This window comes from Salvelinus alpinus, chromosome 1 (assembly GCF_045679555.1).
Source record: "Salvelinus alpinus chromosome 1, SLU_Salpinus.1, whole genome shotgun sequence".
NCBI lineage: Eukaryota > Metazoa > Chordata > Actinopteri > Salmoniformes > Salmonidae > Salvelinus > Salvelinus alpinus.
Window position 1 is genome coordinate 3,741,238 of NC_092086.1, and position 27,220 is coordinate 3,768,457.

The window sequence follows — 27,220 nt, forward strand, 5'->3', positions numbered from 1 at the left end:
AGATTATCTCCCATCTCAGAAGTGAATATAGAGTATCTCCCATTTCAGAAGTGAATATAGAGTATCTCCCATTTCAGAAGTGAATATAGAGTATTTCCTATTTCAGAAGTGAATATAGAGTATCTCCCATTTCAGAAGTGAATAAAGAGTATCTCCCATTTCAGAAGTGAATATAGAGTATCTCCTATTTTAGAAGTGAATATAGAGTATCTCCCATTTCAGAAGTGAATATAGAGTATCTCCCATTTCAGAAGTGAATATAGAGTATCTCCCATTTCAGTAGTGAATATAGTTTCTCCCATTTCAGAAGTGAATATAGAGTATCTCCCATTTCAGAAGTGAACATAGAGTATCTCCCATTTCAGAAGTGAATATAGATTATCTCCCATCTCAGAAGTGAATATAGAGTATCTCCCATTTCAGAAGTGAATATAGAGTATCTCCCATTTCAGAAGTGAATATAGAGTATTTCCTATTTCAGAAGTGAATATAGAGTATCTCCCATTTCAGAAGTGAATATAGAGTATTTCCTATTTCAGAAGTGAATATAGAGAATCTCCCATTTCAGAAGTGAATATAGAGTATCTCCCATTTCAGAAGTGAATATAGAGTATCTCCCATAGTATATCCCATTTCAGAAGTGAATATAGAGTATCTCCTATTTCAGAAGTGAATATAGACTATCTCCCATTTCAGAAGTGAATATAGAGTATCTCCCAATTCAGAAGTGAATATAGAGTATCTCCCATTTCAGAAGTGAATATAGAGTATCTCCCATTTCAGTAGTGAATATAGAGTTTCTCCCATTTCAGAAGTGAATATAGAGTATCTCCAATTTCAGAAGTGAACATAGAGTATCTCCCATTTCAGAAGTGAATATAGAGTATCTCCCATTTCAGAAGTGAACATAGAGTATCTCCCATTTCAGAAGTGAATATAGAGTATCTCCCATTTCAGAAGTGAATATAGAGTATCTCCCATTTCAGAAGTGAATATAGATTATCTCCCATCTCAGAAGTGAATATAGAGTATCTCCCATTTCAGAAGTGAATATAGATTATCTCCCATCTCAGAAGTGAATATAGAGTATCTCCCATTTCAGAAGTGAATATAGAGTATCTCCCATTTCAGAAGTGAATATAGAGTATTTCCTATTTCAGAAGTGAATATAGAGTATCTCCCATTTCAGAAGTGAACATAGAGTATCTCCCATTTCAGAAGTGAATATAGAGTATCTCCCATTTCAGAAGTGAACATAGAGTATCTCCCATTTCAGAAGTGAATATAGAGTATCTCCCATTTCAGAAGTGAATATAGAGTATCTCCCATTTCAGAAGTGAATATAGATTATCTCCCATTTCAGAAGTGAATATAGAGTATCTCCCATTTCAGAAGTGAATATAGAGTATCTCCCATTTCAGAAGTGAATATAGAGTATCTCCCATTTCAGAAGTGAATATAGAGTATCTCCCATTTCAGAAGTGAATATAGAGTATCTCCCATTTCAGAAGTGAATATAGGGTATCTCCCATTTCAGAAGTGAATATATAGTATCTCCCATTTCAGAAGTGAATATAGAGTATCTCCTATTTTAGAAGTGAATATAGAGTCTCTCCCATTTCAGAAGTGAATATATAGTATCTCCCATTTCAGAAGTGAATATAGAGTATCTCCTATTTTAGAAGTGAATATAGAGTATCTCCCATTTCAGAAGTGAATATAGAGTATCTCCCATTTCAGAAGTGAATATAGAGTATCTCCCATTTCAGTAGTGAATATAGTTTCTCCCATTTCAGAAGTGAATATAGAGTATCTCCCATTTCAGAAGTGAATATAGAGTATCTCCCATTTCAGAAGTGAATATAGAGTATCTCCCATTTCAGAAGTGAACATAGAGTATCTCCCATTTCAGAAGTGAATATAGATTATCTCCCATCTCAGAAGTGAATATAGAGTATCTCCCATTTCAGAAGTGAATATAGAGTATCTCCCATTTCAGAAGTGAATATAGAGTATTTCCCATTTCAGAAGTGAATATAGAGTATCTCCCATTTCAGAAGTGAATATAGAGTATCTCCCATTTCAGAAGTGAATATAGACTATCTCCCATTTCAGAAGTGAATATAGAGTATCTCCCATTTCAGAAGTGAATATAGAGTATCTCCCATTTCAGAAGTGAATATAGAGTATCTCCCATTTCAGTAGTGAATATAGAGTTTCTCCCATTTCAGAAGTGAATATAGAGTATCTCCAATTTCAGAAGTGAACATAGAGTATCTCCCATTTCAGAAGTGAATATAGAGTATCTCCCATTTCAGAAGTGAACATAGAGTATCTCCCATTTCAGAAGTGAATATAGAGTATCTCCCATTTCAGAAGTGAATATAGAGTATCTCCCATTTCAGAAGTGAATATAGATTATCTCCCATCTCAGAAGTGAATATAGAGTATCTCCCATTTCAGAAGTGAATATAGATTATCTCCCATCTCAGAAGTGAATATAGAGTATCTCCCATTTCAGAAGTGAATATAGAGTATCTCCCATTTCAGAAGTGAACATAGAGTATCTCCCATTTCAGAAGTGAATATAGATTATCTCCCATCTCAGAAGTGAATATAGAGTATCTCCCATTTCAGAAGTGAATATAGAGTATCTCCCATTTCAGAAGTGAATATAGAGTATTTCCTATTTCAGAAGTGAATATAGAGTATCTCCCATAGTATATCCCATTTCAGAAGTGAATATAGAGTATCTCCTATTTCAGAAGTGAATATAGACTATCTCCCATTTCAGAAGTGAATATAGAGTATCTCCCAATTCAGAAGTGAATATAGAGTATCTCCCATTTCAGAAGTGAATATAGAGTATCTCCCATTTCAGTAGTGAATATAGAGTTTCTCCCATTTCAGAAGTGAATATAGAGTATCTCCAATTTCAGAAGTGAACATAGAGTATCTCCCATTTCAGAAGTGAATATAGAGTATCTCCCATTTCAGAAGTGAACATAGAGTATCTCCCATTTCAGAAGTGAATATAGAGTATCTCCCATTTCAGAAGTGAATATAGAGTATCTCCCATTTCAGAAGTGAATATAGATTATCTCCCATCTCAGAAGTGAATATAGAGTATCTCCCATTTCAGAAGTGAATATAGATTATCTCCCATCTCAGAAGTGAATATAGAGTATCTCCCATTTCAGAAGTGAATATAGAGTATCTCCCATTTCAGAAGTGAATATAGAGTATTTCCTATTTCAGAAGTGAATATAGAGTATCTCCCATTTCAGAAGTGAATAAAGAGTATCTCCCATTTCAGAAGTGAATATAGAGTATCTCCTATTTTAGAAGTGAATATAGAGTATCTCCCATTTCAGAAGTGAATATAGAGTATCTCCCATTTCAGAAGTGAATATAGAGTATCTCCCATTTCAGTAGTGAATATAGTTTCTCCCATTTCAGAAGTGAATATAGAGTATCTCCCATTTCAGAAGTGAACATAGAGTATCTCCCATTTCAGAAGTGAATATAGATTATCTCCCATCTCAGAAGTGAATATAGAGTATCTCCCATTTCAGAAGTGAATATAGAGTATCTCCCATTTCAGAAGTGAATATAGAGTATTTCCTATTTCAGAAGTGAATATAGAGTATCTCCCATTTCAGAAGTGAATATAGAGTATTTCCTATTTCAGAAGTGAATATAGAGAATCTCCCATTTCAGAAGTGAATATAGAGTATCTCCCATTTTAGAAGTGAATATAGAGTATCTCCCATAGTATATCCCATTTCAGAAGTGAATATAGAGTATCTCCTATTTCAGAAGTGAATATAGACTATCTCCCATTTCAGAAGTGAATATAGAGTATCTCCCAATTCAGAAGTGAATATAGAGTATCTCCCATTTCAGAAGTGAATATAGAGTATCTCCCATTTCAGTAGTGAATATAGAGTTTCTCCCATTTCAGAAGTGAATATAGAGTATCTCCAATTTCAGAAGTGAACATAGAGTATCTCCCATTTCAGAAGTGAATATAGAGTATCTCCCATTTCAGAAGTGAACATAGAGTATCTCCCATTTCAGAAGTGAATATAGAGTATCTCCCATTTCAGAAGTGAATATAGAGTATCTCCCATTTCAGAAGTGAATATAGATTATCTCCCATTTCAGAAGTGAATATAGAGTATCTCCCATTTCAGAAGTGAATATAGATTATCTCCCATTTCAGAAGTGAATATAGAGTATCTCCCATTTCAGAAGTGAATATAGAGTATCTCCCATTTCAGAAGTGAATATAGAGTATTTCCTATTTCAGAAGTGAATATAGAGTATCTCCCATTTCAGAAGTGAATAAAGAGTATCTCCCATTTCAGAAGTGAATATAGAGTATCTCCTATTTTAGAAGTGAATATAGAGTATCTCCCATTTCAGAAGTGAATATAGAGTATTTCCTATTTCAGAAGTGAATATAGAGAATCTCCCATTTCAGAAGTGAATATAGAGTATCTCCCATTTTAGAAGTGAATATAGAGTATCTCCCATAGTATATCCCATTTCAGAAGTGAATATAGAGTATCTCCTATTTCAGAAGTGAATATAGACTATCTCCCATTTCAGAAGTGAATATAGAGTATCTCCCAATTCAGAAGTGAATATAGAGTATCTCCCATTTCAGAAGTGAATATAGAGTATCTCCCATTTCAGTAGTGAATATAGAGTTTCTCCCATTTCAGAAGTGAATATAGAGTATCTCCAATTTCAGAAGTGAACATAGAGTATCTCCCATTTCAGAAGTGAATATAGAGTATCTCCCATTTCAGAAGTGAACATAGAGTATCTCCCATTTCAGAAGTGAATATAGAGTATCTCCCATTTCAGAAGTGAATATAGAGTATCTCCCATTTCAGAAGTGAATATAGATTATCTCCCATCTCAGAAGTGAATATAGAGTATCTCCCATTTCAGAAGTGAATATAGATTATCTCCCATCTCAGAAGTGAATATAGAGTATCTCCCATTTCAGAAGTGAATATAGAGTATCTCCCATTTCAGAAGTGAATATAGAGTATTTCCTATTTCAGAAGTGAATATAGAGTATCTCCCATTTCAGAAGTGAATAAAGAGTATCTCCCATTTCAGAAGTGAATATAGAGTATCTCCTATTTTAGAAGTGAATATAGAGTATCTCCCATTTCAGAAGTGAATATAGAGTATCTCCCATTTCAGAAGTGAATATAGAGTATCTCCCATTTCAGTAGTGAATATAGTTTCTCCCATTTCAGAAGTGAATATAGAGTATCTCCCATTTCAGAAGTGAATATAGAGTATCTCCCATTTCAGAAGTGAATATAGAGTATCTCCCATTTCAGAAGTGAATATAGAGTATCTCCCATTTCAGAAGTGAACATAGAGTATCTCCCATTTCAGAAGTGAATATAGAGTATCTCCCATTTCAGAAGTGAACATAGAGTATCTCCCATTTCAGAAGTGAATATAGAGTATCTCCCATTTCAGAAGTGAATATAGAGTATCTCCCATTTCAGAAGTGAATATAGATTATCTCCCATTTCAGAAGTGAATATAGAGTATCTCCCATTTCAGAAGTGAATATAGAGTATCTCCCATTTCAGAAGTGAATATAGAGTATCTCCCATTTCAGAAGTGAATATAGAGTATCTCCCATTTCAGAAGTGAATATAGAGTATCTCCCATTTCAGAAGCGAATATAGGGTATCTCCCATTTCAGAAGTGAATATATAGTATCTCCCATTTCAGAAGTGAATATAGAGTATCTCCTATTTTAGAAGTGAATATAGAGTCTCTCCCATTTCAGAAGTGAATATATAGTATCTCCCATTTCAGAAGTGAATATAGAGTATCTCCTATTTTAGAAGTGAATATAGAGTATCTCCCATTTCAGAAGTGAATATAGAGTATCTCCCATTTCAGAAGTGAATATAGAGTATCTCCCATTTCAGTAGTGAATATAGTTTCTCCCATTTCAGAAGTGAATATAGAGTATCTCCCATTTCAGAAGTGAATATAGAGTATCTCCCATTTCAGAAGTGAATATAGAGTATCTCCCATTTCAGAAGTGAACATAGAGTATCTCCCATTTCAGAAGTGAATATAGATTATCTCCCATCTCAGAAGTGAATATAGAGTATCTCCCATTTCAGAAGTGAATATAGAGTATCTCCCATTTCAGAAGTGAATATAGAGTATTTCCTATTTCAGAAGTGAATATAGAGTATCTCCCATTTCAGAAGTGAATATAGAGTATTTCCTATTTCAGAAGTGAATATAGAGAATCTCCCATTTCAGAAGTGAATATAGAGTATCTCCCATTTTAGAAGTGAATATAGAGTATCTCCCATAGTATATCCCATTTCAGAAGTGAATATAGAGTATCTCCTATTTCAGAAGTGAATATAGACTATCTCCCATTTCAGAAGTGAATATAGAGTATCTCCCAATTCAGAAGTGAATATAGAGTATCTCCCATTTCAGAAGTGAATATAGAGTATCTCCCATTTCAGTAGTGAATATAGAGTATCTCCAATTTCAGAAGTGAACATAGAGTATCTCCCATTTCAGAAGTGAATATAGAGTATCTCCCATTTCAGAAGTGAACATAGAGTATCTCCCATTTCAGAAGTGAATATAGAGTATCTCCCATTTCAGAAGTGAATATAGAGTATCTCCCATTTCAGAAGTGAATATAGATTATCTCCCATCTCAGAAGTGAATATAGAGTATCTCCCATTTCAGAAGTGAATATAGATTATCTCCCATCTCAGAAGTGAATATAGAGTATCTCCCATTTCAGAAGTGAATATAGAGTATCTCCCATTTCAGAAGTGAATATAGAGTATTTCCTATTTCAGAAGTGAATATAGAGTATCTCCCATTTCAGAAGTGAATATAGAGTATCTCCCATTTCAGAAGCGAATATAGGGTATCTCCCATTTCAGAAGTGAATATATAGTATCTCCCATTTCAGAAGTGAATATAGAGTATCTCCTATTTTAGAAGTGAATATAGAGTCTCTCCCATTTCAGAAGTGAATATATAGTATCTCCCATTTCAGAAGTGAATATAGAGTATCTCCTATTTTAGAAGTGAATATAGAGTATCTCCCATTTCAGAAGTGAATATAGAGTATCTCCCATTTCAGAAGTGAATATAGAGTATCTCCCATTTCAGTAGTGAATATAGTTTCTCCCATTTCAGAAGTGAATATAGAGTATCTCCCATTTCAGAAGTGAACATAGAGTATCTCCCATTTCAGAAGTGAATATAGATTATCTCCCATCTCAGAAGTGAATATAGAGTATCTCCCATTTCAGAAGTGAATATAGAGTATCTCCCATTTCAGAAGTGAATATAGAGTATTTCCTATTTCAGAAGTGAATATAGAGTATCTCCCATTTCAGAAGTGAATATAGAGTATTTCCTATTTCAGAAGTGAATATAGAGAATCTCCCATTTCAGAAGTGAATATAGAGTATCTCCCATTTTAGAAGTGAATATAGAGTATCTCCCATAGTATATCCCATTTCAGAAGTGAATATAGAGTATCTCCTATTTCAGAAGTGAATATAGACTATCTCCCATTTCAGAAGTGAATATAGAGTATCTCCCAATTCAGAAGTGAATATAGAGTATCTCCCATTTCAGAAGTGAATATAGAGTATCTCCCATTTCAGTAGTGAATATAGAGTTTCTCCCATTTCAGAAGTGAATATAGAGTATCTCCAATTTCAGAAGTGAACATAGAGTATCTCCCATTTCAGAAGTGAATATAGAGTATCTCCCATTTCAGAAGTGAACATAGAGTATCTCCCATTTCAGAAGTGAATATAGAGTATCTCCCATTTCAGAAGTGAATATAGAGTATCTCCCATTTCAGAAGTGAATATAGATTATCTCCCATCTCAGAAGTGAATATAGAGTATCTCCCATTTCAGAAGTGAATATAGATTATCTCCCATCTCAGAAGTGAATATAGAGTATCTCCCATTTCAGAAGTGAATATAGAGTATCTCCCATTTCAGAAGTGAATATAGAGTATTTCCTATTTCAGAAGTGAATATAGAGTATCTCCCATTTCAGAAGTGAATAAAGAGTATCTCCCATTTCAGAAGTGAATATAGAGTATCTCCTATTTTAGAAGTGAATATAGAGTATCTCCCATTTCAGAAGTGAATATAGAGTATCTCCCATTTCAGAAGTGAATATAGAGTATCTCCCATTTCAGTAGTGAATATAGTTTCTCCCATTTCAGAAGTGAATATAGAGTATCTCCCATTTCAGAAGTGAATATAGAGTATCTCCCATTTCAGAAGTGAATATAGAGTATCTCCCATTTCAGAAGTGAATATAGAGTATCTCCCATTTCAGAAGTGAACATAGAGTATCTCCCATTTCAGAAGTGAATATAGAGTATCTCCCATTTCAGAAGTGAACATAGAGTATCTCCCATTTCAGAAGTGAATATAGAGTATCTCCCATTTCAGAAGTGAATATAGAGTATCTCCCATTTCAGAAGTGAATATAGATTATCTCCCATTTCAGAAGTGAATATAGAGTATCTCCCATTTCAGAAGTGAATATAGAGTATCTCCCATTTCAGAAGTGAATATAGAGTATCTCCCATTTCAGAAGTGAATATAGAGTATCTCCCATTTCAGAAGTGAATATAGAGTATCTCCCATTTCAGAAGCGAATATAGGGTATCTCCCATTTCAGAAGTGAATATATAGTATCTCCCATTTCAGAAGTGAATATAGAGTATCTCCTATTTTAGAAGTGAATATAGAGTCTCTCCCATTTCAGAAGTGAATATATAGTATCTCCCATTTCAGAAGTGAATATAGAGTATCTCCTATTTTAGAAGTGAATATAGAGTATCTCCCATTTCAGAAGTGAATATAGAGTATCTCCCATTTCAGAAGTGAATATAGAGTATCTCCCATTTCAGTAGTGAATATAGTTTCTCCCATTTCAGAAGTGAATATAGAGTATCTCCCATTTCAGAAGTGAATATAGAGTATCTCCCATTTCAGAAGTGAATATAGAGTATCTCCCATTTCAGAAGTGAACATAGAGTATCTCCCATTTCAGAAGTGAATATAGATTATCTCCCATCTCAGAAGTGAATATAGAGTATCTCCCATTTCAGAAGTGAATATAGAGTATCTCCCATTTCAGAAGTGAATATAGAGTATTTCCTATTTCAGAAGTGAATATAGAGTATCTCCCATTTCAGAAGTGAATATAGAGTATTTCCTATTTCAGAAGTGAATATAGAGAATCTCCCATTTCAGAAGTGAATATAGAGTATCTCCCATTTTAGAAGTGAATATAGAGTATCTCCCATAGTATATCCCATTTCAGAAGTGAATATAGAGTATCTCCTATTTCAGAAGTGAATATAGACTATCTCCCATTTCAGAAGTGAATATAGAGTATCTCCCAATTCAGAAGTGAATATAGAGTATCTCCCATTTCAGAAGTGAATATAGAGTATCTCCCATTTCAGTAGTGAATATAGAGTATCTCCAATTTCAGAAGTGAACATAGAGTATCTCCCATTTCAGAAGTGAATATAGAGTATCTCCCATTTCAGAAGTGAACATAGAGTATCTCCCATTTCAGAAGTGAATATAGAGTATCTCCCATTTCAGAAGTGAATATAGAGTATCTCCCATTTCAGAAGTGAATATAGATTATCTCCCATCTCAGAAGTGAATATAGAGTATCTCCCATTTCAGAAGTGAATATAGATTATCTCCCATCTCAGAAGTGAATATAGAGTATCTCCCATTTCAGAAGTGAATATAGAGTATCTCCCATTTCAGAAGTGAATATAGAGTATTTCCTATTTCAGAAGTGAATATAGAGTATCTCCCATTTCAGAAGTGAATATAGAGTATCTCCCATTTCAGAAGCGAATATAGGGTATCTCCCATTTCAGAAGTGAATATATAGTATCTCCCATTTCAGAAGTGAATATAGAGTATCTCCTATTTTAGAAGTGAATATAGAGTCTCTCCCATTTCAGAAGTGAATATATAGTATCTCCCATTTCAGAAGTGAATATAGAGTATCTCCTATTTTAGAAGTGAATATAGAGTATCTCCCATTTCAGAAGTGAATATAGAGTATCTCCCATTTCAGAAGTGAATATAGAGTATCTCCCATTTCAGTAGTGAATATAGTTTCTCCCATTTCAGAAGTGAATATAGAGTATCTCCCATTTCAGAAGTGAATATAGAGTATCTCCCATTTCAGAAGTGAATATAGAGTATCTCCCATTTCAGAAGTGAACATAGAGTATCTCCCATTTCAGAAGTGAATATAGAGTATCTCCCATTTCAGAAGTGAACATAGAGTATCTCCCATTTCAGAAGTGAATATAGAGTATCTCCCATTTCAGAAGTGAACATAGAGTATCTCCCATTTCAGAAGTGAATATAGAGTATCTCCCATTTCAGAAGTGAATATAGAGTATCTCCCATTTCAGAAGTGAATATAGATTATCTCCCATTTCAGAAGTGAATATAGAGTATCTCCCATTTCAGAAGTGAATATAGAGTATCTCCCATTTCAGAAGTGAATATAGAGTATCTCCCATTTCAGAAGTGAATATAGAGTATCTCCCATTTCAGAAGTGAATATAGAGTATCTCCCATTTCAGAAGCGAATATAGGGTATCTCCCATTTCAGAAGTGAATATATAGTATCTCCCATTTCAGAAGTGAATATAGAGTATCTCCTATTTTAGAAGTGAATATAGAGTCTCTCCCATTTCAGAAGTGAATATATAGTATCTCCCATTTCAGAAGTGAATATAGAGTATCTCCCATTTCAGAAGTGAATATAGAGTATCTCCCATTTCAGAAGTGAATATAGAGTATCTCCCATTTCAGAAGTGAATATAGAGTATCTCCCATTTCAGTAGTGAATATAGTTTCTCCCATTTCAGAAGTGAATATAGAGTATCTCCCATTTCAGAAGTGAATATAGAGTATCTCCCATTTCAGAAGTGAATATAGAGTATCTCCCATTTCAGAAGTGAACATAGAGTATCTCCCATTTCAGAAGTGAATATAGAGTATCTCCCATTTCAGAAGTGAATATAGATTATCTCCCATCTCAGAAGTGAATATAGAGTATCTCCCATTTCAGAAGTGAATATAGATTATTTCCTATTTCAGAAGTGAATATAGAGTATCTCCCATTTCAGAAGTGAATATAGAGTATTTCCTATTTCAGAAGTGAATATAGAGAATCTCCCATTTCAGAAGTGAATATAGAGTATCTCCCATTTTAGAAGTGAATATAGAGTATCTCCCATAGTATATCCCATTTCAGAAGTGAATATAGAGTATCTCCTATTTCAGAAGTGAATATAGACTATCTCCCATTTCAGAAGTGAATATAGAGTATCTCCCATTTCAGAAGTGAATATAGAGTATCTCCCATTTCAGAAGTGAATATAGAGTATCTCCCATTTCAGAAGTGAATATAGGGTATCTCCCATTTCAGAAGTGAATATAGAGTATCTCCCATTTCAGAAGTGAATATAGAGTATCTCCTATTTTAGAAGTGAATATAGAGTATCTCCCATTTCAGAAGTGAATATATAGTATCTCCCATTTCAGAAGTGAATATAGAGTATCTCCTATTTTAGAAGTGAATATAGAGTATCTCCCATTTCAGAAGTGAATATAGAGTATCTCCCATTTCAGAAGTGAATATAGAGTATCTCCCATTTCAGTAGTGAATATAGTTTCTCCCATTTCAGAAGTGAATATAGAGTATCTCCCATTTCAGAAGTGAATATAGAGTATCTCCCATTTCAGAAGTGAATATAGAGTATCTCCCATTTCAGAAGTGAATATAGAGTATCTCCCATTTCAGAAGTGAATATAGAGTATCTCCCATTTCAGAAGTGAATATAGAGTATCTCCCATTTCAGAAGTGAATATAGAGTATCTCCCATTTCAGAAGTGAATATAGAGTATCTCCTATTTCAGAAGTGAATATAGAGTATCTCCCATTTCAGAAGTGAATATAGAGTATTTCCTATTTCAGAAGTGAATATAGAGAATCTCCCATTTCAGAAGTGAATATAGAGTATCTCCCATTTCAGAAGTGAATATAGAGTATCTCCCATCCCATTTCAGAAGTGAATATAGAGTATCTCCCATTTCAGAAGTGAATATAGACTATCTCCCATTTCAGAAGTGAATATAGAGTATCTCCCATTTCAGAAGTGAATATAGAGTATCTCCCATTTCAGAAGTGAATATAGAGTATCTCCCATTTCAGAAGTGAATATAGAGTATCTCCCATTTCAGAAGTGAATATAGAGTATCTTCCATTTCAGAAGTGAATATAGAGTATCTCCCATTTCAGAAGTGAATATAGAGTATCTCCCATTTCAGAAGTGAATATAGAGTATCTCCCATTTCAGTAGTGAATATAGAGTTTCTCCCATTTCAGAAGTGAATATAGAGTATCTCCAATTTCAGAAGTGAACATAGAGTATCTCCCATTTCAGAAGTGAATATAGATTATCTCCCATTTCAGAAGTGAATATAGAGTATCTCCCATTTCAGAAGTGAATATAGAGTATCTCCCATTTCAGAAGTGAATATAGAGTATCTCCCATTTCAGAAGTGAATATAGAGTATCTCCCATTTCAGAAGTGAATATAGAGTATCTCCCATTTCAGAAGCGAATATAGGGTATCTCCCATTTCAGAAGTGAATATATAGTATCTCCCATTTCAGAAGTGAATATAGAGTATCTCCCATTTTAGAAGTGAATATAGAGTCTCTCCCATTTCAGAAGTGAATATATAGTATCTCCCATTTCAGAAGTGAATATAGAGTATCTCCTATTTTAGAAGTGAATATAGAGTATCTCCCATTTCAGAAGTGAATATAGAGTATCTCCCATTTCAGAAGTGAATATAGAGTATCTCCCATTTCAGTAGTGAATATAGTTTCTCCCATTTCAGAAGTGAATATAGAGTATCTCCCATTTCAGAAGTGAATATAGAGTATCTCCCATTTCAGAAGTGAATATAGAGTATCTCCCATTTCAGAAGTGAACATAGAGTATCTCCCATTTCAGAAGTGAATATAGAGTATCTCCCATTTCAGAAGTGAATATAGATTATCTCCCATCTCAGAAGTGAATATAGAGTATCTCCCATTTCAGAAGTGAATATAGAGTATTTCCTATTTCAGAAGTGAATATAGAGTATCTCCCATTTCAGAAGTGAATATAGAGTATTTCCTATTTCAGAAGTGAATATAGAGAATCTCCCATTTCAGAAGTGAATATAGAGTATCTCCCATTTCAGAAGTGAATATAGAGTCCCTCCCATTTCAGAAGTGAATATAGAGTATCTCCCATTTCAGAAGTGAATATAGACTATCTCCCATTTCAGAAGTGAATATAGAGTATCTCCCATTTCAGAAGTGAATATAGAGTATCTCCCATTTCAGAAGTGAATATAGAGTATCTCCCATTTCAGAAGTGAATATAGAGTATCTCCCATTTCAGAAGTGAATATAGAGTATCTCCCATTTCAGAAGTGAATATAGAGTATCTCCCATTTCAGAAGTGAATATAGAGTATCTCCCATTTCAGAAGTGAACATAGAGTATCTCCCATTTCAGAAGTGAATATAGAGTATCTCCCATTTCAGAAGTGAATATAGAGTATCTCCCATTTCAGAAGTGAATATAGAGTATCTCCCATCTCAGAAGTGAATATAGAGTATCTCCCATTTCAGAAGTGAATATAGAGTATCTCCCATCTCAGAAGTGAATATAGAGTATCTCCCATTTCAGAAGTGAATATAGAGTATCTCCCATTTCAGAAGTGAATATAGAGTATTTCCTATTTCAGAAGTGAATATAGAGTATCTCCCATTTCAGAAGTGAATATAGAGTATTTCCCATTTCAGAAGTGAATATAGAGTATCTCCCATTTCAGAAGTGAATATAGAGTATCTCCCATAGTATCTCCCATTTCAGAAGTGAATATAGAGTATCTCCCATTTCAGAAGTGAATATAGAGTATCTCCCATTTCAGAAGTGAATATAGAGTATCTCCCATTTCAGAAGTGAATATAGAGTATCTCCCATTTCAGAAGTGAATATAGAGTATCTCCCATTTCAGAAGTGAATATAGAGTATCTCCCATAGAAGTATCTCCCATTTCAGAAGTGAATATAGAGTATCTCCCATTTCAGAAGTGAATATAGAGTATCTCCCATTTCAGAAGTGAATATAGAGTATCTCCCATTTCAGAAGTGAATATAGAGTATCTCCCATTTTAGATATGAATATAGAGTATCTTTCATTTCAGAAGTGAATATAGAGTATCTCCCATTTCAGAAGTGAATATAGAGTATCTCCCATTTCAGAAGTGAATATAGAGTATCTCCCATTTCAGAAGTGAATATAGATTATCTCCCATTTCAGAAGTGAATATAGAGTATCTCCCATTTCAGAAGTGAATATAGAGTATCTCCCATTTCAGAAGTGAATATAGAGTATTTCCCATTTCAGAAGTGAATATAGAGTATCTCCCATTTCAGAAGTGAATATAGAGTATCTCCCATTTCAGAAGTGAATATAGAGTATCTCCCATTTCAGAAGTGAATATAGAGTATCTCCTATTTTAGAAGTGAATATAGAGTCTCTCCCATTTCAGAAGTAAATCTGTCTGTCTGTATATATATCTGTCTGTCTGAATATCTGTCTATCTGTCTGAATATCTGTCTGTCTGAATATCTGTCTGTCTGTCTGAATGTCTGAATATCTGTCTGTCTGAATATCTGTCTGTCTGTCTGAATGTCTGTCTGTCTGAATATCTGTCTGTCTGTCTGAATATCTGTCTGTCTGAATATCTGTCTGTCTGAATATCTGTCTGAATATCTGTCTGTCTGAATATCTGTCTGTCTGAAAATCTATCTGTCTGTCTGAAAATCTATCTATCTATCTATCTATCTATCTATCTATCTATCTATCTATCTATCTATCTATCTATCTATCTATCTATCTATCTATCTATTTATCTATCTCTCTCTGTGTGTGTGTGTGTGTGTGTGTGTGTGTGTGTGTGTGTGTGTGTGTGTGTGTGTGTGTGTGTGTGTGTGTGTGTGTGTGTGTGTGTGTGTGTGTGTAGGTCTGACCCATCTCTCTGTGTGTGTGTGTAGGTCTGACCCATCTCTCTGTGTGTGTGTGTAGGTCTGACCCATCTCTCTGTGTGTGTGTGTGTGTAGGTCTGACCCATCTCTCTGTGTGTGTGTGTAGGTCTGACCCATCTCTCTGTGTGTGTGTGTAGGTCTGACCCATCTCTCTGTGTGTGTGTGTAGGTCTGACCCATCTCTCTGTGTGTGTGTGTAGGTCTGACCCATCTCTCTGTGTGTGTGTTTAGGTCTGACCCATCTCTCTGTGTGTGTAGGTCTGACCCATCTCTCTGTGTGTGTGTGTAGGTCTGACCCATCTCTCTGTGTGTGTGTGTAGGTCTGACCCATCTCTCTGTGTGTGTGTGTAGGTCTGACCCATCTCTCTGTGTGTGTGTGTAGGTCTGACCCATCTCTCTGTGTGTGTGTGTAGGTCTGACCCATCTCTCTGTGTGTGTGTGTGTAGGTCTGACCCATCTCTCTGTGTGTGTGTGTGTGTGTGTGTGTGTGTGTGTGTGTGTGTGTGTGTGTGTGTGTGTGTGTGTGTGTGTGTGTGTGTGTGTGTGTGTGTGTGTGTGTGTGTGTGTGTGTGTGTGTGTGTGTGTGTGTGTGTGTGTGTGTGTGTGTGTGTGTAGGTCTGACCCATCTCTCTGTGTGTGTGTGTAGGTCTGACCCATCTCTCTGTGTGTGTGTGTAGGTCTGACCCATCTCTCTGTGTGTGTGTGTAGGTCTGATCCACCTCCTGTGTGTGTGTGTGTGTGTGTGTGTGTGTGTGTGTGTGTGTGTGTGTGTGTGTGTGTGTGTGTGTGTGTGTGTGTGTGTGTGTGTGTGTGTGTGTGTGTGTGTGTGTGTGTGTGTGTGTGTGTGTGTGTAGGTCTGACCCATCTCTGTGTGTGTGTGTGTAGGTCTGACCCATCTCTCTGTGTGTGTGTGTAGGTCTGACCCATCTCTCTGTGTGTGTGTGTGTAGGTCTGACCCATCTCTCTGTGTGTGTGTGTGTAGGTCTGACCCATCTCTCTGTGTGTGTGTGTAGGTCTGACCCATCTCTCTGTGTGTGTGTGTAGGTCTGACCCATCTCTCTGTGTGTGTGTGTGTAGGTCTGACCCATCTCTCTGTGTGTGTGTGTAGGTCTGACCCATCTCTCTGTGTGTGTGTGTATGTCTGACCCATCTCTCTGTGTGTGTGTGTAGGTCTGACCCATCTCTCTGTGTGTGTGTGTAGGTCTGACCCATCTCTCTGTGTGTGTGTGTAGGTATGACCCATCTCTCTGTGTGTGTGTGTAGGTCTGACCCATCTCTCTGTGTGTGTGTGTAGGTCTGACCCATCTCTCTGTGTGTGTGTGTAGGTCTGACCCATCTCTCTGTGTGTGTGTGTAGGTCTGACCCATCTCTCTGTGTGTGTGTGTAGGTCTGACCCATCTCTCTGTGTGTGTGTGTGTAGGTCTGACCCATCTCTCTGTGTGTGTGTTTAGGTCTGAACCCATCTCTCTGTGTGTGTGTGTGTAGGTCTGACCCATCTCTCTGTGTGTGTGTGTAGGTCTGACCCATCTCTGTGTGTGTGTGTGTGTGTGTAGGTCTGACCCATCTCTCTCTGTGTGTGTGTAGGTCTGACCCATCTCATCACCATGGATCTTCATCAGAAGGAGATTCAGGGCTTCTTCAACATCCCAGTAGACAACCTGAGAGCTTCTCCCTTCCTACTGCAGTACATACAGGAGGAGGTAGGACTACACTACCCACAACCCCCCAGTACATACAGGAGGAGGTAGGACTACACTACCCACAACCCCCCAGTACATACAGGAGGAGGTAGGACTACACTACCCACAACCCCCCAGTAGACAACCTGAGAGCTTCTCCCTTCCTACTGCAGTACATACAGGAGGAGGTAGGACTACACTACCCACAACCCCCCAGTACATACAGAAGGAGGTAGGACTACACTACCCACAACCCCCCAGTAGACAACCTGAGAGCTTCTCCCTTCCTACTGCAGTACATACAGGAGGAGGTAGGACTACACTACCCACAACACCCCAGTACATACAGGAGGATGTAGGACTATACTACCCACAACATCCCAGTAGACAACCTGAGAGCTTCTCCCTTCCTACTGCAGTACATACAGGAGGAGGTAGGACTACACTACCCACAACCCCCCAGTACATACAGGAGGAGGTAGAACTACACTTCCCACAACCCCCCAGTACATACAGGAGGAGGTAGGACTACACTACCCACAACCCCCCAGTACATACAGGAGGAGGTAGGACTACACTACCCACAACCCCCCAGTACATACAGGAGGAGGTAGGACTACACTGCCCACAACCCCCCAGTACATACAGGAGGAGGTAGGACTACACTACCCACAACCCCCCAGTACATACAGGAGGAGGTAGGACTACACTACCCACAACATCCCAGTACATACAGGAGGAGGTAAAACTACACAACCCCGTCCTACTCTAGTATATACAGAAGAAGGTAAAACTACACTACCCACAACCCCCCAGTACATACAGGAGGATGTAAAACTACACAACCCCGTCCTACTCTAGTATATACAGAAGGAGGTAAAACGACACTACCCACAACCCCCCAGTACATACAGGAGGAGGTAAAACTACACTACCCACAACCCCCCAGTACAAACAGGAGGAGGTAAAACTACATTACCCACAACCCCCCCAGTACATACAAGAGGAGGTAAAACTACACAACCCCGCCCTACTGCAGTATATACAGAAGGAGGTAAAACTACGCTACCCACAACCCCCCAGTACATACAGAAGGAGGTAAAACTACGCTACCCACAACCCCCAGTACATACAGAAGGAGGTAAAACTACACTACCCACAACCCCCCAGTACATACAGAAGGAGGTAAAACTACACTACCCACAACCCCCCAGTACATACAGAAGGAGGTAAAACTACACTACCTCGTCCTACTGCAGTACATACAGAAGGAGGTAAAACTACACTACCCACAACACCCCCGTACATACAGGAGGTAAAACTACACTACCCACAACCCCCCAGTACATACAGAAGGAGGTAAAACTACACTACCCACAGCCCCCCAGTACATACAGGAGGTAAAACTACACTGCCCACAACCCCCAGTACATACAGGAGGTCAAACTACACTACCCACAACCCCCCAGTACATACAGGAGGTCAAACTACACTACCCCGTCCTGCTGCAGTATTTCCAGTAATAGGTGATGTGTGTCATTGATGTGTCGTTTCCTTCTACAGATTCCTGACTATAGAAATGCAGTGATAGTGGCCAGATCTCCAGCCTCAGCCAAGAGGTACGCTGCTGTCTGTACAGCTGCTGCTGTCTGTATAGCTGACTAGCTGCTACTGTCTGTATAGCTGACTAGCTGCTACTGTCTGTATAGCTGACTAGCTGCTACTGTCTGTATAGCTGACTAGCTGCTACTGTCTGTATAGCTGACTAGCTGCTACTGTCTGTATAGCTGACTAGCTGCTAATGTCTGTATAGCTGACTAGCTGCTGCTGTCTGTATAGCTGACTGGTTGCTACTGTCTGTATAGCTGACTGGCTGCTACTGTCTGTATAGCTGACTAGCTGCTGCTGTCTGTATAGCTGACTAGCTGCTACTGTCTGTATAGCTGACTGGCTGCTACTGTTTGTATAGCTGACTAGCTGCTACTGTCTGTATAGCTGCTGCTGTCTGTATAGCTGCTGCTGTATGTATAGCTGACTGGCTGCTACTGTCTGTATAGCTGACTGGCTGCTACTGTCTGTATAGCTGACTAGCTGCTGCTGTCTGTATAGCTGACTAGCTGCTGCTGTCTGTATAGCTGACTAGCTGCTGTTGTCTGTATAGCTGACTAGCTGCTGCTGTCTGTATAGCTGACTGGCTGCTACTGTCTTTATAGCTGACTGGCTGCTACTGTCTGTATAGCTGACTAGCTGCTGCTGTCTGTATAGCTGACTAGCTGCTGCTGTCTGTATAGCTGACTAGCTGCTGCTGTCTGTATAGCTGACTAGCTGTTGTCTGTATAGCTGACTAGCTGCTGCTGTCTGTATAGCTGACTAGCTGCTACTGTCTGTATAGCTGCTACTGTCTGTATAGCTGACTAGATGCTGTCTGTATAGCTGCTGCTGTCTGTATAGCTGACTAGCTGCTACTGTCTGTATAGCTGACTAGCTGCTGCTGTCTGTATAGCTGACTGGCTGTTGTCTGTATAGCTGACTAGCTGCTGCTGTCTGTATAGCTGACTAGCTGCTACTGTCTGTATAGCTGACTGGCTGCTACTGTCTGTATAGCTGACTGGCTGTTACTGTCTGTATAGCTGACTAGCTGCTGCTGTCTGTATAGCTGACTGGCTGCTACTGTCTGTATAGCTGACTAGCTGCTGCTGTCTGTATAGCTGACTAGCTGCTGCTGTCTGTATAGCTGACTGGCTGCTACTGTGTGTATAGCTGACTGGCTGCTACTGTCTGTATAGCTGACTAGCTGCTGCTGTCTGTATAGCTGACTAGCTGCTGCTGTCTGTATAGCTGACTGGCTGTTGTCTGTATAGCTGACTAGCTGCTGCTGTCTGTATAGCTGACTAGCTGCTACTGTCTGTATAGCTGACTAGCTGCTACTGTCTGTATAGCTGACTAGATGCTACTGTCTGTATAGCTGACTAGCTGCTACTGTCTGTATAGCTGACTAGCTGCTACTGTCTGTATAGCTGACTAGCTGCTGCTGTCTGTATAGCTGACTGGCTGTTGTCTGTATAGCTGACTAGCTGCTGCTGTCTGTATAGCTGACTAGCTGCTACTGTCTGTATAGCTGACTAGCTGCTACTGTCTGTATAGCTGACTAGCTGCTACTGTCTGTATAGCTGACTAGCTGCTGCTGTCTGTATAGCTGACTAGCTGCTGCTGTCTGTATAGCTGACTAGCTGCTACTGTCTGTATAGCTGACTAGCTGCTACTGTCTGTATAGCTGACTAGCTGCTACTGTCTGTATAGCTGACTAGCTGCTGCTGTCTGTATAGCTGACTGGCTGTTGTCTGTATAGCTGACTGGCTGCTACTGTCTGTATTGTGTAGTCAACTGTATCTGTTACTGTCTGTATTGTATAGCTGACTGTAGCTGCTACTGTCTGTATTGTATAGCTGACTGTAGCTGTTACTGTCTGTATTGTATAGTTGACTGTAGCTGTAACTGTCTGTATAGTATAGTTGACTGTAGCTGTTACTGTCTGTATTGTATAGTTGACTGTATGTAGCTGCTACTGTCTGTATTGTATAGTTGACTGTAGCTGTTACTGTCTGTATTGTATAGTTGTCTGTAGCTGTTACTGTCTGTATTGTATAGCTGACTGTAGCTGTTACTGTCTGTATTGTGTAGTTGACTGTAGCTGTTACTGTCTGTATTGTGTAGTTGACTGTAGCTGTTACTGTCTGTATTGTATAGTTGACTGTAGCTGTTACTGTCTGTATTGTATAGTTGACTGTAGCTGTTACTGTCTGTATTGTGTAGCTGACTGTAGCTGCTACTGTCTGTATTGTATAGTTGACTGTAGCTGTTACTGTCTGTATTGTGTAGTTGACTGTAGCTGTTACTGTCTGTATTGTGTAGTTGACTGTAGCTGTTACTGTCTGTATTGTGTAGCTGACTGTAGCTGTTACTGTCTGTATTGTGTAGCTGACTGTAGCTGTTACTGTCTGTATTGTATAGTTGACTGTAGCTGCTACTGTCTGTATTGTATAGTTGTCTGTAGCTGTTACTGTCTGTATTGTGTAGCTGACTGTAGCTGCTACTGTCTGTATTGTATAGTTGACTGTAGCTTATACTGTCTGTGTTATATAGTTGACTGTATGTAGTTATTACAGTGGAATAATACCATGCTATTGTTTGAGGAGAGTACACAGATTTGAACATGAAAAGTTATTCATAAACCAATGAGGCACATTTGGGCAGTCTTGATACAACATTTTGAACAGAAATGCAATGGTTCATTGGATGAGTCTAAAACTTTGCACTTACACTGCTGCCATCTAGTGGCCAAAATCTAAATTGCACCTGATCTGGAATAATACATTATGTTATTATTATTCTCTTGCATTTCAAAGATGATGGTACCCCAAAAAATACAAAAGAACGGTTGTGTTTTTTATTTGTATTGTCTTTTACCAGATATATTGTTATATTCTACTACATTCCTTTCACATTTCCACAAACTTCAAAGTGTTTTCTTTCAAATGGTACCTAGAATATCCTTGCTACAAGTCCTGAGCAACAGGAAGTTAGATTTGGGTTTGTCATTTTAGGAGGAAATTGAAATATAAAATGGGCGTATCCTTAAGAGGTTTTAACTACAGTCTGGGTGGTGCTGTTATCTTATGGTAGTTGTACACTGTTACGTGTTTTTACATGCTCTGATTGTAAAGGGTGTGTGTACTGTGTGTGTACTGTGTGTGTACTGTGTGTGTACTTTTTGTGTACTGTGTGTGTACTGTGTGTGTACTTTTTGTGTGTTTCTGTGTTTACTGTGTGTGTACTGTGTGTGTGTGTGTGTGTGTGTGTGTGTGTGTGTGTGTGTGTGTGCGTGCGTGCGTGCGTGCGTGCGTGCGTGCGTGCGTGCGTGTGTGTGTGTTTAGGGCCCAGTCGTTTGCCGAGCGGTTGCGTCTGGGTATTGCTGTGATCCATGGAGAGGCCCAGGATGCTGAGTCAGACCTGGTGGATGGAAGACACTCTCCTCCTACTGTCAAGATACCATGTAACACACACACACACACACACACACACACACACACACACACACACACACACACACACCCCTCCTACTGTCAAGATACCACGTAACACACACACACACACACTCCCCTCCTACTGTCAAGATACCACGTAACACACACACACACTCCCCTCCTACTGTCAAGATACCACGTAACACACACACACTCCCCTCCTACTGTCAAGATACCATGTAACACACACACACACACACACACACACACACTCCCCTCCTACTGTCAAGATACCATGTAACACACACACATACACACACACACTCCCCTCCTACTGTCAAGATACACCTTAGACTGGAGATACAACGTAACACACACACACACACACACACACACACACACACATCCGCTTGCACCATGTCTTGTAGGATATAAACAGGCTGTGTGTGTGTATTGTGTATTGTGTGTATTGTATGTGTGTACTGTGTGTGTATTGTGTGTGTGTGTGTGTATTGTAGGTGTATTGTGTGTGTGTGTTATGTGTGTGTATTGTGTGTATTTTGTGTGTATTGTGTGTGTAATGTGTGTATTGTGTGTATATAATGTGTATTGTGTGTGTTGTTTGTATTGTGCGTGTATAGTGTGTATAGTGTGTGTAATGTATGTATTGTGTGTGTATAGCATGTATTGTGTGTATTGTAGGTATATTGTGTGTATAGTGTGTATTGTGTGTGTAGTGTGTATTGTGTGTATAGTGTGTATTGTGGGTATAGTGTGTATTGTGTGTATAGTGTGTATGCACATTGTGTATAGTGTGTATTGTGTATATTGTGTATGTGTAGTGTGAATAGTGTGTATTGTGTGTATATAGTGTGTATTGTGTATTGTATATTGTGTATGTGTAGTGTGTATTGTGTATTGTGTTTGTGTATTGTGTATTGTGTGTATAGTGTGTATTGTGTGTATAGTGTGTATTGTGTCTGTGTATTGTGTGTATAGTGTGTATTGTGTGTATAGGGTGTATTGTGTGTGTATTGTGTATTGTGTATTGTGTTTGTGTATTGTGTGTATAGTGTGTATTGTGTGTATTGTGTGTATAGTGTGTATTGTGTATAGTGTGTATTATGTGTATAGTGTGTATTGTGTCTGTGTATTGTGTATAGTGTGTAGTGTGTGTATAGTGTGTATTGTGTGTGTATTGTGTGTATTGTGTATTGTATATTGTGTATGTGTAGTGTGTATTGTGTATTGTGTTTGTGTATTGTGTATTGTGTGTATAGTGTGTATTGTGTGTATAGTGTGTATTGTGTCTGTGTATTGTGTGTATAGTGTGTATTGTGTGTATAGTGTGTATTGTGTATTGTGTTTGTGTATTGTGTGTATAGTGTGCATTGTGTGTATTGTGTGTATAGTTTGTATTGTGTATAGTGTGTATTATGTGTATAGTGTGTATTGTGTCTGTGTATTGTGTATAGTGTGTATAGTGTATAGTGTGTATAGTGTGTATAGTGTATATTGTGTGTATTGTGTGTATAGTGTGTATTGTGTGTATAGTGTGTATAGTGTGTATAGTCTGTATAGTGTGTATTGTGTATAGTGTGTATAGTGTGTATAGTGTATATTGTGTGTATTGTGTATAGTGTGTATTGTGTGTATAGTGTGTATAGTCTGTATAGTGTGTATTGTGTATAGTGTGTATAGTGTGTATAGTGTGTATAGTGTATATTTTGTGTATTGTGTGTATAGTGTGTATAGTGTGTATTGTGTGTATTGTGTGTGTAGTGTGTATAGTGTGTATAGTTTATATTGTGTGTATAGTGTGTATAGTGTGTATAGTGTGTATTGTGTGTATTGTGTGTATAGTGTGTATAGTGTGTATTGTGTATAGTGTATTGTGTGTATAGTGTGTATAGTCTGTATAGTGTGTATTGTGTATAGTGTGTATTGTGTATAGTGTGTATTGTTTATAGTGTGTATTGTGTATTGTGTGTATTGTGTATAGTGTGTATAGTGTGTATTGTTTATAGTGTGTATTGTGTGTATAGTGTGTATTGTGTGTATAGTGTGTATTGTGTGTATAGTGTGTATTGTGTATAGTGTGTATTGTGTGTATAGTGTGTATTGTGTATTGTGTGTACTGTGTGTATAGTGTGTATTGTGTGTATAGTGTGTATTGTGTGTATAGTGTGTATTGTGTATAGTGTATATTGTGTGTATTGTGTATAGTGTGTATTGTGTGTATAGTGTGTATTGTGTATTGTGTGTATTGTATGTATAGTGTATATTGTGTATAGTGTGTATAGTGTGTATTGTGTGTATTGTATGTATAGTGTATATTGTGTATAGTGTGTATAGTGTGTATTGTGTGTATTGTATGTATAGTGTATATTGTGTATAGTGTGTATTGTGTGTATAGTGTGTATTGTGTGTATTGTATGTATAGTGTATATTGTGTATAGTGTGTAAAGTGTGTATTGTGTGTATTGTATGTATAGTGTATATTTTGTATAGTGTGTATTGTATGTATAGTGTATATTTTGTGTATATTGTGTATTGTGTGTATAGTGTATAGTGTGTATTGTGTGTATAGTGTGTGTATAGTGTGTATTGTGTGTTCCAGTGTTGATCCCTAAAGAGAAGCCTCCCATCACAGTGGTAGGAGACGTAGGAGGACGCATCGCCATCATAGTGGTGAGTTACACACACACACACACACACACACACACACACACACACACACACACACACACACACACACACACACACACACACACTCACAGTGACCCCTCTCAGGCCGTTGGATTGGCCTCCTTGACAGCTGCTGTGTGTCCCCGCCCCCAGGACGACATCATAGATGACGTGCACAGTTTCGTGGCGGCTGCGGAGACGTTGAAGGAGCGCGGAGCGTACAAGATATTCGTCATGGCGACGCACGGCATCCTCTCCTCCGATGCGCCGAAACTCATAGAGGATTCTGCCATCGACAAGGTGTCTGTCTGTCTGTCTGTCTGTCTGTCTGTCTGTGTTAACCCTGTGTCTGTCTGTCTGTCTGTCTGTGTGTGTGTGTTAACCCTGTGTCTGTCTGTCTGTGTGTGTGTTAACCCTGTGTCTGTCTGTCTGTGTGTGTGTGTTAACCCTGTGTCTGTCTGTCTGTGTGTGTGTGTTAACCCTGTGTCTGTCTGTGTGTGTGTGTGTTAACCCTGTGTCTGTCTGTCTGTGTGTGTGTGTGTGTGTGTGTGTGTGTGTGTGTGTGTGTGTGTGTGTGTGTGTGTGTGTGTGTGTGTGTGTGTGTGTGTGTGTGTGTGTGTGTGTGTGTGTGTGTGTGTGTGTGTGTGTGTGTGTGTGTGTTAACCCTGTGTCTGTGTGTGTGTGTGTGTGTGTGTGTGTGTGTGTGTGTGTGTGTGTGTGTGTGTGTGTGTGTGTGTCTGTCCATCTGTCTGTGTGTGTGTGTGTGTGTGTGTGTGTGTGTGTGTGTGTGTGTGTGTGTGTGTGTGTGTGTGTGTGTGTGTGTGTGTGTGTGTGTGTGTGTGTGTTAACCCTGTGTCTGTCTGTGTGTTACCTATGTGTCTGTCTGTGTGTGTGTGTGTGTTAACCCTGTGTCTGTCTGTCTGTGTGTGTGTGTGTTAACCCTGTGTGTGTGTGTGTGTGTGTGTGTGTGTGTGTGTGTGTGTGTGTGTGTGTGTGTGTGTGTGTGTGTGTGTGTGTGTGTGTGTGTGTGTGTGTGTGTGTGTGTGTGTGTGTGTGTGTGTGTTAACCCTGTGTCTGTCAGTCTGTGTGTGTGTTAACCCTGTGTCTGTCTGTGTGTGTGTGTGTGTGTGTGTGTGTGTGTGTGTGTGTGTGTGTGTGTGTGTGTGTGTGTGTGTGTGTGTGTGTGTGTGTGTGTTAACCCTGTGTGTGTGTGTGTGTGTGTGTGTGTGTGTGTGTGTGTGTGTGTGTGTGTGTGTGTGTGTGTGTGTGTGTGTGTGTGTGTGTGTGTGTGTGTGTGTGTGTGTGTGTGTGTGTGTGTGTGTGATAACCCTGTGTCTGTCAGTCTGTGTGTGTGTTAACCCTGTGTCTGTCTGTCTGTGTGTGTGTGTGTGTGTGTGTTAACCCTGTGTCTGTCTGTCTGTGTGTGTGTGTTAACCCTGTGTGTGTGTGTGTGTGTGTGTGTGTGTGTGTGTGTGTGTGTGTGTGTGTGTGTGTGTGTGTGTGTGTGTGTGTGTGTGTGTGTGTGTGTGTGTGTGTGTGTGTGTGTGTGTGTGTGTGTGTGTTAACCCTGTGTCTGTCTGTGTGTTAACCCTGTGTCTGTCTGTGTGTTAACCCTGTGTCTGTCTGTGTGTTAACTGTGTGTGTGTGTGTGTGTGTGTGTGTGTGTGTGTGTGTGTGTGTGTGTGTGTGTGTGTGTGTGTGTGTGTGTGTGTGTGTGTGTTAACCCTGTGTGTGTGTGTGTGTGTGTGTGTGTGTGTGTGTGTGTGTGTGTGTGTGTGTGTGTGTGTGTGTGTGTGTGTGTGTGTGTGTGTGAATTAACCCTGTCTAGCTGTTTGTTAACTGTGTGTGTGTGTGGGTGTGGGTGTAGGTGGTGGTAACCAACACCATTCCCCATGAGCATCAGAAGCTGCAGTGTGTTAAGATCCAGACGGTGGATATCAGCCTGATCCTCTCTGAAGCCATCAGACGCATCTACAACGGAGAGAGCATGTCTTACCTGTTCAGACACATAGGACTGGAGGACTGAACACACACACACACACACACACACACACACACACACACACACACACACACACACACACACACACACACACACACACACACACACACACACACACACTCTCTCTCTCTTTGTTATGGTACTAACAATAATACTGTTACAATAATAACATAATGTTACAATAATAATGTCTCAATAATAATGTTACAATAATAATGTTACAATAACAATGTTACAATAATAATGTCACAATAATAATGTTACAATAATAATGTCTCAATAATAATGTCTCATTAATAATATTACAAGCTTTTGTATTTGTTGTGTTTTTTGCTCTGAATTCAAAATAAAAAGTAACAGAAATGGAAAGTAATCTTGTGTTGTTGTAGGAGAAATTCTTATTTACAATGACGGTCTACCGGGGAACAGTGGGTTAACTGCCTTGTTCAGGGGGCAGAACAACAGATTTGTACCTTGTCAGCTCGGGGATATGATCCAGCAACCTTTCGTTTACTAGTCCAACACTCTAACCACGAGGCTACCCTGCCGCCCCAATGCTTAGTCTTACATGATTAGTGCATGAATATGCATAA

General features: G+C 38.6%; 1 protein-coding gene across 1 annotated transcript in view; it reads left to right on the plus strand.

Moving 5' to 3' along the window:
* Positions 1 to 27,000, plus strand: part of LOC139569071 (phosphoribosyl pyrophosphate synthase-associated protein 2) — a 393,458-nt gene extending 366,458 nt beyond the window's left edge. Inside the window, exons 6-11 of the mRNA XM_071390954.1 lie at positions 16,819 to 16,934; positions 18,477 to 18,532; positions 21,848 to 21,966; positions 24,558 to 24,628; positions 24,779 to 24,925; positions 26,493 to 27,000. Coding sequence (XP_071247055.1) covers positions 16,819 to 16,934; positions 18,477 to 18,532; positions 21,848 to 21,966; positions 24,558 to 24,628; positions 24,779 to 24,925; positions 26,493 to 26,651 — 668 coding nt within the window. The 3' untranslated portion in view covers positions 26,652 to 27,000. The remainder of the gene's footprint in view (positions 1 to 16,818; positions 16,935 to 18,476; positions 18,533 to 21,847; positions 21,967 to 24,557; positions 24,629 to 24,778; positions 24,926 to 26,492) is intronic.
* The last annotated feature ends 220 nt before the right edge of the window (positions 27,001 to 27,220 follow it).